The sequence below is a fragment of the Rutilus rutilus genome (assembly GCF_951802725.1).
Source record: "Rutilus rutilus genome assembly, chromosome: 16".
Lineage (NCBI taxonomy): Eukaryota > Metazoa > Chordata > Actinopteri > Cypriniformes > Leuciscidae > Rutilus > Rutilus rutilus.
In genome coordinates this window covers 28,913,866-28,927,661 of record NC_140224.1, presented here as the reverse complement: position 1 = coordinate 28,927,661, position 13,796 = coordinate 28,913,866, and the positions used below count along the sequence as shown (strand labels likewise).

The following is a 13,796-nucleotide window of genomic DNA, read 5'->3' as shown; positions in this document are numbered from 1 at the left end:
TGAACATTTGTCAAGTGCTGCATATGTACCTTCACAAAACTTTAATGATCAGATACTGCCCTCATGTGGCAGGAATGAATAGCGAGCGCAAAGTCCTAGATAAAATAAACACAAGGTCCACTTTGGTTCAACACCCATGAGTTATCACAGACCGGGGGTTTATTTCGACAGCTGTCTGTTTATTTTATCATCTTATAATGATGAAAACAAGTACATAACTCAGATAGTTCACAGCGAGGGCAGGATTTTTTTTTCTTCCAAATTAAAGGCACACTAACTGTGAAATGCTCTTTAAAACTGATGTTTAATAGACTCTTCTTTCCCCCCCTTTATGCTCATAACTGGTATTTCAAACATAAACGTTTATGATCTGACTGTATATTCCTGAATGTCTGACAGTTTAAGAAAAACCTGATAAAATAACTTCACTGTTGGCTTTAGAGGGTGTTAAAGCATTACACTTTAAAAAAAAAAAAAAAAAATTCCTGAGAGATGTTTGTGGTAAATGATGGAATTTGCCATCAGAGGGAAATAGTTCTCAGCTATTACAGTCTGTTCCCAATTATTCAGGTCATATACAACAGGAACAGATGATAGATCAGGTTTATCCAATGTCCATAAACTCTCTGTAACTCATCTATACAAATCTAACTGATTCTTTGCAGCAATCAGGGCCAAATGTTCAAAAACTGTCCATGAATTATGCTTTAGTGCATTACTTTCTTTATGTGTCATGAAACAAAGCCTCAATTCAAAAAGCTTCTTTTTAGCAACTTCTTTAGCCAAAAAAAGAAAAGAAAAAGAGCTTCTGATTGGGCGATGGGCTCATGTATCCAGTCTGGATAGGACAGTGTGATTGGCTGGCACACTCACAGGCCCTTGTTGAAGTAGATGTAACTGACACGGTCCCCGTATTGAGAAATGATGGACTCTCTGAGCTCAGGTTCCAGCTTGGTAACGGCCATAGAACTGCAAATCAATGTGCAAATGACTGATTAGTCTGATATGGCTCAGAGACCACAGTTATTGGAGCTTTTTTGAGAAAGATAATGGATTAAAGCAGCTGCAAAAAAAAGGTTGTGTGAATAAGCTTCATGCCATAATGAATCTGTGAAGCTCCAAAATTGTCTGCTCTAGTCACTTCTGGTAATTCAAACTTGCATTAAAGAAAATTACAACGGTTTGGGGTCAGTAAGACATTAAGGCCTGGTTTCACAGACAGGGATAGGTTAAATTAGTTAAATTACTTTTTTTAAATGTGCATCTTGTGACAGAACAATGGCACTGACATATTAAGACATGTCAGTGCAAGTTCCTTAAATATGCATTTTAGTCTGGGACTAGGCTTAAGCCTTGTCTGTGAAAACCGGGCATAATACTTTCATTCAGCAAGGATGCATTAAAATGATTTAAAGTGACAGTAAATGATGTCTTTCAACAAATGATTTCTATTTTAAAAAAATGCTGATATTCTGAACTTTATAAAACAATTGATTGATAATAATAAGAAATGTTTCTTGAGCACCAAATCAGCATATTACAATGATTTCTGAAGGATCATGTGACATTGAAGACTGGAGGAATGATGCTGACAATTCAGCTTTGCCATCACAAGAATAAAATGCATCTAAAAATCTATTAAAATAAAAAAAATAGTTCTTTAAGACTGTAATAATATTTCACAATATCACCGTTTATACAGAATTTTGATAGAATAAATGCAGCCTTGGCGAGCACAAGAGACTAATGTCAAAAACATTTCTTTAAATCTTACCGACCCCAAACTTTTGAACGGTAGTGTATATTTGAGGAGCTACTTTAAAGAGGTACTATCCCCCTAAAAAAGATGCTTTATATGCAAACTTTACCATCTCTGAGGAAACAGTGAACACGCTGCGGGCACCATGAAGATCAGACTGTGAAGCAGAGTAAGGCATGTTGTCATTTCTTTTGCTGAAATAAGATCTCATATATTTGCCATATCAATCGTTACTATTTTCATAATAAGAAATGTGATCACTTACAATACGCCAACCATCATGACTTGCAGTGGCCCATGAAGAAATGTGATTTTCTGCAACAGATTTAAAGAAACGAACAAATGCAAAGATATATATATAATTATATATAAAAGCATTCATCTAGGCGTTTCTAGCCTTTACAGACCCAGGAATCCCAACATAAAATAATGAATGATAACAAATAAGACTTTAGAATAATTTTATTTGAAAACATTATTATGCTACACACTGCACATTAAATCATTATCTAATGTTCATTCAAATAGTTAGAAGTGTCATTAAATTCTCTGGATCAACAGTAACATTTGTAACAATTATTGACCTGTATGCATTGATGATAGCTGACAGTGAGGGCTGAGAGAGAGTGAATTTATAACAGAAACACCTGCAGATCATAAACTGGCTATTTTATTGCCTCTTTATTCCATTGCGTGCTCCTTGGACACAGAACACCTTAACGCTCACCTGCATGAGTCGGTATTTTTCCAGCCTCTGCATAATGATGGGGAGTATGACTGGAAAGAACAAAGAAAACGGCTCAGGATTCAACATTGACCGCTGGGTGAGGGCTGGTTTATTTTAGCACTGAGATCTGATAACGCTGGCCACACTCTCTGCACTTACTCATGCCTGGCGCTGCCATGGTAACTCGAGAGATGACCACCTGTGTGATGCCCTTGACAGCTGCTTTCTATGACAAACACAGACAGTGTACAGCATTTATTCAGCAACTTTAGAACAGAGAAATGCTTAAAGTGTAGAAAGACATCTGATCATTAAACTGATTATTATAATCACTAAACACATTGAAATCTGTTTAAACAGACGGTTCAGCTCATAAGTTTACACACTCTGGCATCGGCATGTATGATGCAGTGGCTATAAATTATAATAATAATAAAGTATTAAGGACATCATGTAAAAACTATGTAGGCATTTAAACAGGCATTTGTGTAATTTCTGTCATTCATTTTCAATTCAATTTAATCTTCTGGAATATATGCAGCTTCAGAGCAATACTAAAGGAATAACATGTTTTATGATATATCATTTTGTAGAAATGATAAACATCTTACAGATTCTGCAAGGGGAATGTTAAGAGCAGAAATGTAACTACTTTCATCATGGGATGTTATTTCATGATAATAATAATAATTTGTTACATTTATAAAGTGCTTTTCTCAGCACTCAAAGCGCTTTACATATGAAAGGGGGGGAATCTCCTCAATCACCACTAATGTGAATTTTTTTATTCATTTATTTGGATGGGACAATGCATATTGATGAACGTACAATATAAACTGAAGGGAATATGCCGGATTTAGCACAATGCTAATTTCCATCTGTAGTCCCAGACATGTAAAATAATACCAAACAGACGTATAGAGCTAAAAAGAGTTAAAGTGCCTATGCTTAAATAAAGTGCTTGTTATAATAATTGTTTAAAGTGCGTATTTTAAAGTGCCTGTGCATAGACACTCTAAAGTGCTTGTTATAAATGTGCCTATTTTAAAGTGCCTATGCATTGTTCTTACCTAACGTTCACAGTTTTGATTGTTATTCAGCCATCTTTTAAGCTGTTTCTTAAACTAAACAAAAGTGGGGCTACCTCTAATTACCGTTGGCAGAGCGTTCCAACTTGTGCAGCCTTTAATAGAGAGGACGTTTTGTGCAAAAGTAGACTTTCTAAAGTGTACTTCACAATCCCCCCCAAGTAGTTGACCTAGTACTACTCTCGCTGTTTCTATTTTTGATAAAACCCTCCAAGGGCGGTGGGGCCATTCCATTCACTGATCTATATATATATATATATATATAAGACAGCTACTTTTAAATACTTTTAGGAAAGTAAAAGGAGTTTAGGAGTTGACACTTCTCTAAAATTTAAATAAAAGTTTCCTATCAAATTCCTTAACTGCTTTTTTTGTAGAGTTGATCAATGTGGTTTAGTGCAGTGACACCAGCAAACGACCAGATTGTGAAGTAGTATTCGATGTGAGAAAGAATCATACAATGAAGATAGGATTTAGCAGCCTCTTTTGTAATGAAGGGCCTGATTTGTTTGTAATTTTGTAAATAAAATTTTATAGCGTTGGTTTTTGAAAGTGAGGTTTGAATCTAGTATAACCCCAAGGTACTTGAACTGAGTTACCAACTCCAGTTCCTCTCCTCGCAAAAACACAGAAGATCTGCTTCTTGTTGGTGGTTGTTTGGTGGACGTCTTACGGTCAAATTTTACAGTATTTGGCTTCACAGGTTTTTTTGGGTGTTAAGAATGAGACAAGTTTGACTTAACCAGTTTTGAACTTTGGTTAGTGCAGCTGTGAGATTTCAATTGTGGCGCCTACAACACACCAGCTTATTGGTGGAGGGGAGATAGAATGATGAAGCAAATCAGTATATATGGGGATGATTAGGAGACCATTTTAATGGATAGAGGCCAATGGCCAAATTTGCCCAGGATGCCAGGGTTACATCCCTACTCAATCTTGTTTTTAATGACCAAAGAGAGTCAGGACCTCAGTTTAACGTCTCATCCGAAGGACGGTGTTTTTTGACAGTATAGTGTCCCCATCATAGATATGTTTTCGGTGAGTCGACCGCCGACATTTAAATTCCTGAAGATATGGGATAACCTTTCACAGGTGAGAATGCGTTGGTTTGTGTTTTTATATGTATTAACTCAATATTACAGGGTTTTACTGTGGTACATATATATATATATATATATATATATATATATATATATGGTCCCCATCACTATACTGGGGCATTAGGACCCACATAGACCACAGGATGAGCACCCCCTGGTGGCCTCACTAACACCTCTTCCAGCAGAAACCTAATTTCCCAGGAGGTCTCTCATCCAGGTACTACTGACCAGGCTCAAGTTCAACCCTGCTTAGCTTCAGTGGGCGACCAGGCGAGAGCTGCAGAGTGATAGCTGCTGATACACCCTGATACAACCAATAAATGTCCCTCACCCTTGAGTGGCCCAGTTTATTTCCATCTTCATCGGTCACAGCAATGCCGTTCAAAATCTCCCTATACAGGAAAGAATAAACCTGAATATACTAATATCTTGACATGTGAACCTACTGAGTAAGACCCATCAAAACTACTAGAAATTGAAAAAGAGGGTCTCACTGTTGTCTCATCATTGGAATGTTCACACAGTTAGCAGCGGCCACGGCAGCGAACGGCACCCAGCGGGCCACCAGTGGAGGAGCTTTCTGAGGAAATAAAGGTTAAAGATGCTGAATTAGAAATGGATGATGTATTACCACTGCAGATAAGACTGTAAAAACTGATAAGACAGATAAAAGACTTTTAATTCTTTTTACTTTCATTTGTTATTTAATATACAAAATGATCACAATTTTGTGAAATACAGTTACAATTCACTGTTACAACTGGTTTCTTTTTAATATATTTTCAAATGTAATTTATTCCTGTGATGAAAAGCTGATTTTTCAGCAGCCATTACTCCAGTCTTCAGTGTCACATGATGCTTCCCTTAAGTGTTCATTTAAGGTTGGGTAATACCTTTGTGTAGAGGTTCAGCCCCACTGCAGTGGCCAGCGCTGTGCTTGTTGCCGTCACATAAGCTACTCCAATCTGCCTGGGCAAAGAAGATACACACAACACAACCAAAACCCATTTCTGTTACTGAAGCTTATCTGTTATTTGAAGCTCCTTTCCAGACATCTGTTAATAAATCGCTAGATATCATGGGACAGTCACATTTTAAGTGGTATACACTTTGCATACCTACCATATGACCCAATTCTTCTTATAAGAGAGTAAAGTTCATGGAAAGAAACAAGTCAAAGGAACCTAACTTACTTTGGTGTGATGGGGGAGGCAGCATTGCGATTGGTGTAGTTGACCAGAGCGTTGAAAGACTGGTTAACCCACTGCCAGAACACTACAGCAGGAACTGTCCTACATGGCCATACAAAATGATTGGTTAATCTTTATAATAAAATAAATATTAGAAAAACATTTTAAATGCTGACCTGTAAAACTGAAGCATGAACCCTGTGATGGCCATACCCCCAGGCACCTGAAATGACATTCTCCCAATCAGGTTCATCCTGTCACCCGTGTCGGGGTGAAATGCCGAGTCATACAGCTTTTTGGCATAGTGTAGCTGCTCCTCGCTTGTGCCTGGAGGAATAGAGCCAGCTCTGAGAGAAAGAGGAAGGGACAGAAAGTAAGAGACAGGAAGAAAAGCATAAAGATAACCTCATCAAATCAGTCTGTTTCTTCACCTGCAGCTCTCCACTAACACTTTGGCTTCATCTAATCTGGAGTCAGGTAGCACAACTGTGCGCCAGTCAGTGATGTTGAAAAAGTGTTTGAGACGGCCCATGAACGTGGATTGATCCCAGCGTGGGGCGTCGATATCAAAGCCCTTCATAGCTTCCATGGTTCTCTCTCTCCTTCCAAATAGCCTGGGTAAAAACAAAAAAACAAATATTCAATACATCAATGGTTTCCAGTTCCAGTCCACAGAAAACAGATCAAACTAAGGTCCATAGAACGAAAATCATGTGACTAAAGTCATGTGATCAGACTAAAGTGGTCTGAAAGTGTGTTTAGCACTTTGTTTTATTCACAAAAGGTGAATTTATATTATTGGGTGACCTAAAAAATGTGGCCTCATTTTATCTCCCCATTTTGATATATTATTTTGTTTCTAACTGGTTTCTCATCTAACAAAGCAGGGTATCTCCAAATGCTATGAGAAAAGCCAAAAATCATAGCTCTCACGGTGAGGCCAGCTATGCAAACAGAAGTATGGATATCCGGCAAAACAAACCAGGGCTGCGTTTCCCAAAAGCATCGTAAGCCTAAGTTGATCAAAGATCAATTACCATCAATGGTCTCTACGATCAACTTAGGCTTACAATGCTTTTGGGAAATGTCTTGACTAGTAAAATCAAAAGCTGGACTCCTGAGTGTCTGACCAACTTATCATCAGTTTAGTTCAAAATGAAACTTTTACATAAACAGTAACTTTTCACAATCAATATGGCGGTTTAAAAAACAATTTGAGGATACTATAAATATCCTTACACTGCAACATCAAGTGTACTTTGCATTAAACAAGTAACATGCAGTATGTATTATCAAATGTAAAGCAATGCATGAGCAAAGCAGGTGATGGTGGACCAGATTTGACATTTGTAACATCACTATTTACAGCAGTGAATTGAAAGCACAAGTGCACAAAAGGCAATACACAAAACAAGCAGGCAAAGACTGATTCTCAATAGGTCCAAACATGTCAAGACCATTTTCATTCAAGTAATTTGTTTCCTTACTGGTTTAACCTGATTTAGTGGTATTTTAACAGGAATATGTTTAAAACATACACTCTAATTAAAATAAAATATCACCAAACTAATACAACTATGCACAGCTAACTATACAAACTAGGCTGTTACCAACAAGCTTAAAGGAAAACAGACCTCGCCATGTCATTTCTAAAGTGGCATAACAAATCATGCGTGCGCTTTTAAAACATAAATAATTCTCAAACATTAAGAAGTTTTAATTTTCATAAAGCCAGCCCTGCATTAAAATGACATTAGAATCATGCAAAGTAGAAAGGCTGTAAGTTGTCTAGCAGCTTGCATCAGTTCATGTTCACTGTACACAAGCACCCGGATATGCGCTGCCAAAACAAATCAGACAAAACCATAAATATCAAATATGCCACATTAAAATACCTTTATTTAGCGACTTGTTTATATCTCGTGGCGCTTCAGCAGTAGTAAAAAACAATGAAGTGATGATGTGGGCTTGAAACAGTAGACGAGCACGTGGCATTCCATCTTCCAATCCCTGAAGAGAAGAATCTCCCTCCCCTTACACTAGTGGTAGGAGGAAGTCTGGCTCATTTCCGCAAATCGAGCACTGGCAGTATATGCTCTGTGTCTAAATGTTTCCAGTAAAGCATTTCTAACGTGTGTGCATAAATTACTTGTATTATACTTTCTACTATTTAGTTTTTATTAATGCAATTTCGTGCATCCCAGTTCCATTTGCAGACGAAAAAGGCAAAAGCATATATAACCACTGACAGTTCATTTCACTCCAAATGCTCATTTCAAATCGGACTGTCCGAAAGAGGCGACTCTCTCGGTTCAGAGTGAGTCGTTAGCTGAAATCTGAATAGCATATTGCTTTTATATTTTTCTATATATTTATATTTACGTTATGTAGGAATAAAATACTATAGAAATTGTAAAATTTGTAAATGCTTGCTTTTTCGAAGTAAATTATTTAAGGAATCGGATCCGTGAACAAATCGTTCAGAGCAGGTTCAGCCGATTGATTGCAGTGGCGCCTCCAGGATTTTTTTCATAGGGTGGCCGAAAGGGGCCAGCAAAAATGTTAGGGTGGCACAATACCAGCGCTTAATTTGAGCCGGAACACGTTCCGTCACCTCCGACATTGGATCCGGAAACTTTTTTATTGGATCCATCATCCGGCAACTCCCGTGTCACTAAAATTAAATGCCTAAATGAAAAACATTTTTTTTACTTTTTGTGTAGTGTTCAATATTTGTGACGTGCGCGCTTGTTGTACGAGTCGAGATTGCTGTATAGCCTCGATCGTTTCACTCAGAGGAAAAATGTAAAAAAGACAGGAAAGTTTGCTTAACTTTTTCAAATACGCTGGACAGTCAGATCCGAAACAAGCAAAAATCGTTTCCGCTGATCAAAAAGGAGACCACGCGGTGGACACAGCCTAGTATCGACATAATATCTCGTTATTTAAAAAAAATAAGGGGATATTCTAATCTGCATTAAGCCACATTGATTTTATATGGGAGGAAAATGCTTAACGTGTAAATGCGTTCATATTATGGGCTCATCTGTTGAATAACAACATCGAGGGGAAGCTCGATTTTTTGTACATAGCATAGCCTATTTGTTAGGATTTTAGTATCATAATGATTAATAAATGCACGCGTAATTATCCGTGAACTTGATTTGAACAAATACCTTTCAACTTGTGCAAAATTCAGAATTAAATGAATGTGCAGAAATTTGTACAACTAGAGGGTATGTAGGCCTACTATAATGTTGTAGCCATTAAAAAACGCATTTAGTTTCATATTTGTTAAAATAATGTAATGTTATTTTTTTTTTCCATTTATGTTGATTTATGAAAAGTGAACAGAACAACACGAGCGAGTAAGGATGTGCAATATGAGACATGGAGCGGGTCAGACATGATTTTGACCGTTGAAGTTGAAGTTGTTTTGTAGAAAAGCCTTTCTTTAAAGTGAATTTCGTTTTGTATAAATTGTATCTTAATTTTAATCAATTTTTCATCAACCAATTGCCTGTATTTAATGAATAGGCTACGAAACAAATATAATGGAGGCGCCTGCGCGCTCACTTGCATTGTTGCATTGTACGTGAACTAGCACATCCTAACGAAACTCGGTGTATGCCTCACATGACAAATAAATCAAATACACAAAGCTTGAAATGTCTTTAAACGAAATAATTCAAAACGAAAAAAGAAAAAGGCTACTCTCTGATTATGTAATCCATTAGGCTTATTTATGTGCATTTCTCTCTATAGGCGCGTTCACACAGAGATGGCGATCGTCAACTTCATCTTTGCAGCCGAGTCGACACTTTTAGAGAAAACACTTGTTTATTAATAAAAATCAATACACGCGTCACCGGATTTACAGATGCATGCACACATATTATTTCGAAATAACTATAGATATTGTGTTGAAATAAAATTATTATTAATAATAGCCTACATCTTTTAGAATAGGCCTATTTGATTGAATGCTGAATGTTGCGCTTGTTCAATTTAATAAAATTAAAACTTGTTGTTTAACTAAGCTGTTTAAATTTAATTGAAAGACTCACGCTGTATGAAATCTATCGAGTCGGTCAGCGCCACCACCAACACAAGTGACGCAGACAGAGATGAAAATGTGGAATAAAGCTGTTATTTTTGTTTTATTTGCACAAGTATTCTCGTAGCTTCGTAAAATTACAGTTTAACCACTGATGTCACATAGACTACCTTTTCGATCATCTAGGAACTTTTCTGGGCCTTGAACGTCATACTCTGCTGTCTTAATTTGCATTCTGGAGATGAACGGAGGTCTTACACGTTTAGAAATGACACGAATGTGAGCAATTATGACAGAATTTTTATATGACATACGAAAACCAAGTTTTACTTACATTAAGTTTCCTCTCCTGCGTTGCTTGATCCTCCTGAACTTGAACGAACCATGTCCATGTGCTGCATGCTTCGCGGTATTGCGGCTATGGCGGCTGCACGTGTAAAGTGCGCGAAGTTGCCGCAATGCACGTAAAGAGGGGGAGGGGTTGAGAGCGTATTATACAGCTCATATAATACAAGTTTATTATTTTAATTTTTTAATATAGTGTTTCATTAATAACTATGTTAATTTATAAAATAAAATCACTATACTAAAAACTCCACTCTTTCTGGTTGGGGGGGCCAATGGGGTGGCCAGTGTCATTTTGGGGGTGGCCGTGGCCCCCCCTGGCCCCCCCTTGGAGGCGCCACTGATTGATTGATTCAAAACTCGTCGTGTATATTCTATACATCATTAATACAGTACCTCACATTAATTAATCTGTATGTACATAAACCATCTCATATGGAGTTGGTCACTGAGTTAGTATTAGCTTTTAAAATATATGTTTTTATTTCTGTATCAAAATATATAATTTATAACGTTATTAATTAACATTAAAATTTATATTTTGTTAGTTTAAATCATAGTTTTAAAACAGTTAGCAAAACTAAAATGTTTTTTTCCGTGAACTACGTCAATTTGCTCCCTTTGAAAATGCACGTAGGTATTGCGTACTACGTCATCCTCTCTTCCCCCTAGTAACCCTCCGCGGCGTCTCAGGGAGGCAGAATCACAAGATGGTGAGTTAAAGCGCTTACAATAAACGAATTATTACCTGTAGACGTTTTTGCTTGAGATTCAACATTATACTCCCCGTCACATTGTGAAATTCAGTCATGTTAGCCGTGTTGTCCGAGGAGAATTGTGGATTTTTGTTTTGTAATCGAGTGGTAATAAAGATGAGCAGCGGTTCTCGGTCGTGGATGAGATTAGCTTGCAAGGACTGTTTAAGTGTCACGACTGTTCGAGAATCGCTAAAGCAAATGTTATGTCTCTTTTTATGCCTATTTTCGGGGGAAACTACATCAAGATTTATTTTCTACATCCCGTTAGTAATAATTGATTCTCTTGAAACCTGTTTGTTTGTTTGTTGATGCTCGTGCGTATGACGTCATGATGCAAGCATTGCATAAACTCAGAGCATTGTATAATCTGCGCTATTTACTTGATTTTTAGGGTTTGTTATCAATTTTACGGAAACTGAAAAGTACCCCCGACCAGGAGGTGCGGATATTGCTTCTAGGGTTGGACAACGGTGGCAAGACCACCTTACTGAAACAGTTGGCATCTGAAGACATCACTCATATTACGCCAACACAGGTGACACGGTTACTGTAACTACTGCATTCACATCTCAGAAGAAAGCCAATTAGATTTAATGCATATGCAAATTACGGGATCGTAACTGTTTCTTTTTTTGTTCTAGGGTTTCAATATCAAGAGCGTCCAATCTCAAGGATTCAAATTAAATGTGTGGGATATTGGTGGTCAACGAAAGATCAGGCCCTACTGGAGGAACTACTTTGAGAACACAGATGTACTGGTGAGATCATCCGTCCGATTAACAGTCATCCCACAATCCACTTAAATTCCAAACACTTGTTTAATTGGATCTTTTTTATTTCAGATTTATGTCATTGATAGTGCAGATCGCAAAAGATTTGAGGAAACGGGACAGGTGATGCTTTGTTGTCATGATTGATTTGCTATTACAAACTATGTCTGCTCTCAGTGTTTAAACAAATTAATTGATCTGCATGCAGGAGTTGGCTGAATTACTTGATGAAGAAAAGCTGAGCGGTGTCCCAGTCCTAGTGTTTGCAAATAAGCAAGACCTGCTCACAGCAGCTCCTGCGTCCGAGATAGCCGAGGGTTTGAATTTGCACACTATCCGAGACCGAGTGTGGCAGATCCAGTCGTGTTCTGCCCTCACCGGAGAAGGAGTCCAGGTCACTTTAGTACACATATTGACAGCAAAATTTGACATTTGTCCATTTTTACAATTTTGACTAAATGACTCAAATGTTGTGTTTCAGGATGGCATGAACTGGGTCTGCAAGAGTGTGAACGCTAAGAGGAAATAGAGAGAGACACTGTGGCTTTCACCCTGGACGTGCAGAGGATATATAAAAGTTAATGAGTTTGAAAAAACTGTCAGTAGGTACAGAAAATGAAGGCACCCCTTCAAAACTATTTAAACTCACTTTTGCCTCTCCTAATGGGTCTGCTATGGTCTTGTATTCACACAATGAGTTCAAGATAATAGTATTCTTTCTTTTAAACTCAAAATTAAGAATGTACATCCATGTGATTTCACATTATAGTCAACCATGATTTGAGGTTTCTTTAGTACATTTCAGATCTTAATTCATTCTGCCTTCGTTTCTTGAGATGAACGACTTGTGTTTTTATAATAAACGTTATAGTTATTTAGTGGAATTTGTTAATGAGACATTTGTAGAAGTGGCAGCCTTCATCATTCAATTCAACTGCTGTCTCTTGTTAGTTAATCTAAGGTCATTTCTCCTGAGAGTAACAGAGATATGAATGAATTTACGGTACGCAAATTCAGAAACATCAGTATGTACAGAAGAATAGGGAACCATCGGCAGTATATGAAATACATTTTTGATAATTAAATGTAAATAATGTTCCACATAGCAAATTATTTTCTGCATATATATACTGTTGAATTGTACAAATCCAGCATTTAAGGATTTCTTAGAGCTCTATACTGTAAGTGGCCTGTACAGCTGTAATCTATACACTGACGAGTACAAGAGGAAGTTTGTGATCATCACACCAAGATTATTTCTGTAGTGTCTACGAATGTCATGTGTGTGAAATTGCTGAAGCATACTAAGTAAAACACTGAAAATATGTGCGAGTGTGAAGTTTTATTGGCTGAGAATTGTTTTAGACTAAGTAATCATACAATTATGTTTCGGTTTTATTTGTTTTCTTTATTTGATTTGAAATGGAGTCACTGCACCAATGCTTATACATTAGATTTGGATATCTGTCAGACACACACCCTCACAACATATGGTGTTGACACATTCACAACGACACACTTCACATACACCTACACTCACATGATATTGCTTATTATCCAATACCATTCTGAAACCATATGGTGTTTTGTTGTGTTATTGTATTACCAGTTAAAGGCAAATTTTAATAATAAAAAAAAACAACCCTGATCTTTCAGAATACATAAATGTGGTATAGGTGGCACTATTGACCATGTTTACCATCCTGGTATTAATTTGTTAGTTCAGTTCCTGATTTTCTATTATTCACTGGCCTTCCAATGGTAAATAAACAGTACTGTGCTAAAAGTCTTAGTCCACCATTAGATTTGTTGTTTCAGCAATGGTATAATGACCATATATAATTATTTCTCAGCCTCTTTATTAGAATACAACCAGAAAATACAGGGTTCAAGTTCAAATTTATTTGTAGCACATTTAAAAACAACTACAGTTGACCAAAGTGCTTAACAATGTCACACAAACACAGTAGAGAATATCACAGTATCAAAACTCAAATCAAAA

At 37.1% G+C, this 13,796-nt stretch overlaps 2 protein-coding genes across 2 annotated transcripts; one reads left to right on the top strand and one right to left on the bottom strand.

Moving 5' to 3' along the window:
• Positions 1–123: 123 nt before the first annotated feature.
• sfxn2 (sideroflexin 2) lies at positions 124–7,903 on the bottom strand. Its single transcript, XM_084435120.1, has 12 exons — positions 7,760–7,903; positions 6,296–6,478; positions 6,041–6,211; positions 5,868–5,966; positions 5,568–5,643; positions 5,169–5,254; positions 5,006–5,066; positions 2,646–2,712; positions 2,487–2,536; positions 2,025–2,074; positions 1,869–1,916; positions 124–969 (listed from the first exon to the last, which is right to left on the bottom strand). Exons 2-12 carry the CDS (start codon positions 6,451–6,453, stop codon positions 870–872), a joined length of 966 nt encoding a protein of 321 aa, XP_084291246.1. The 5' UTR covers positions 6,454–6,478; positions 7,760–7,903; the 3' UTR covers positions 124–869.
• A 2,813-nt stretch (positions 7,904–10,716) lies between these two features.
• On the top strand, positions 10,717–13,162 carry arl3b (ADP ribosylation factor like GTPase 3b). Its single transcript, XM_084435122.1, has 6 exons — positions 10,717–10,979; positions 11,416–11,559; positions 11,666–11,782; positions 11,867–11,917; positions 12,003–12,188; positions 12,276–13,162. Exons 1-6 carry the CDS (start codon positions 10,977–10,979, stop codon positions 12,321–12,323), a joined length of 549 nt encoding a protein of 182 aa, XP_084291248.1. The 5' UTR covers positions 10,717–10,976; the 3' UTR covers positions 12,324–13,162.
• Positions 13,163–13,796: the final 634 nt, after the last annotated feature.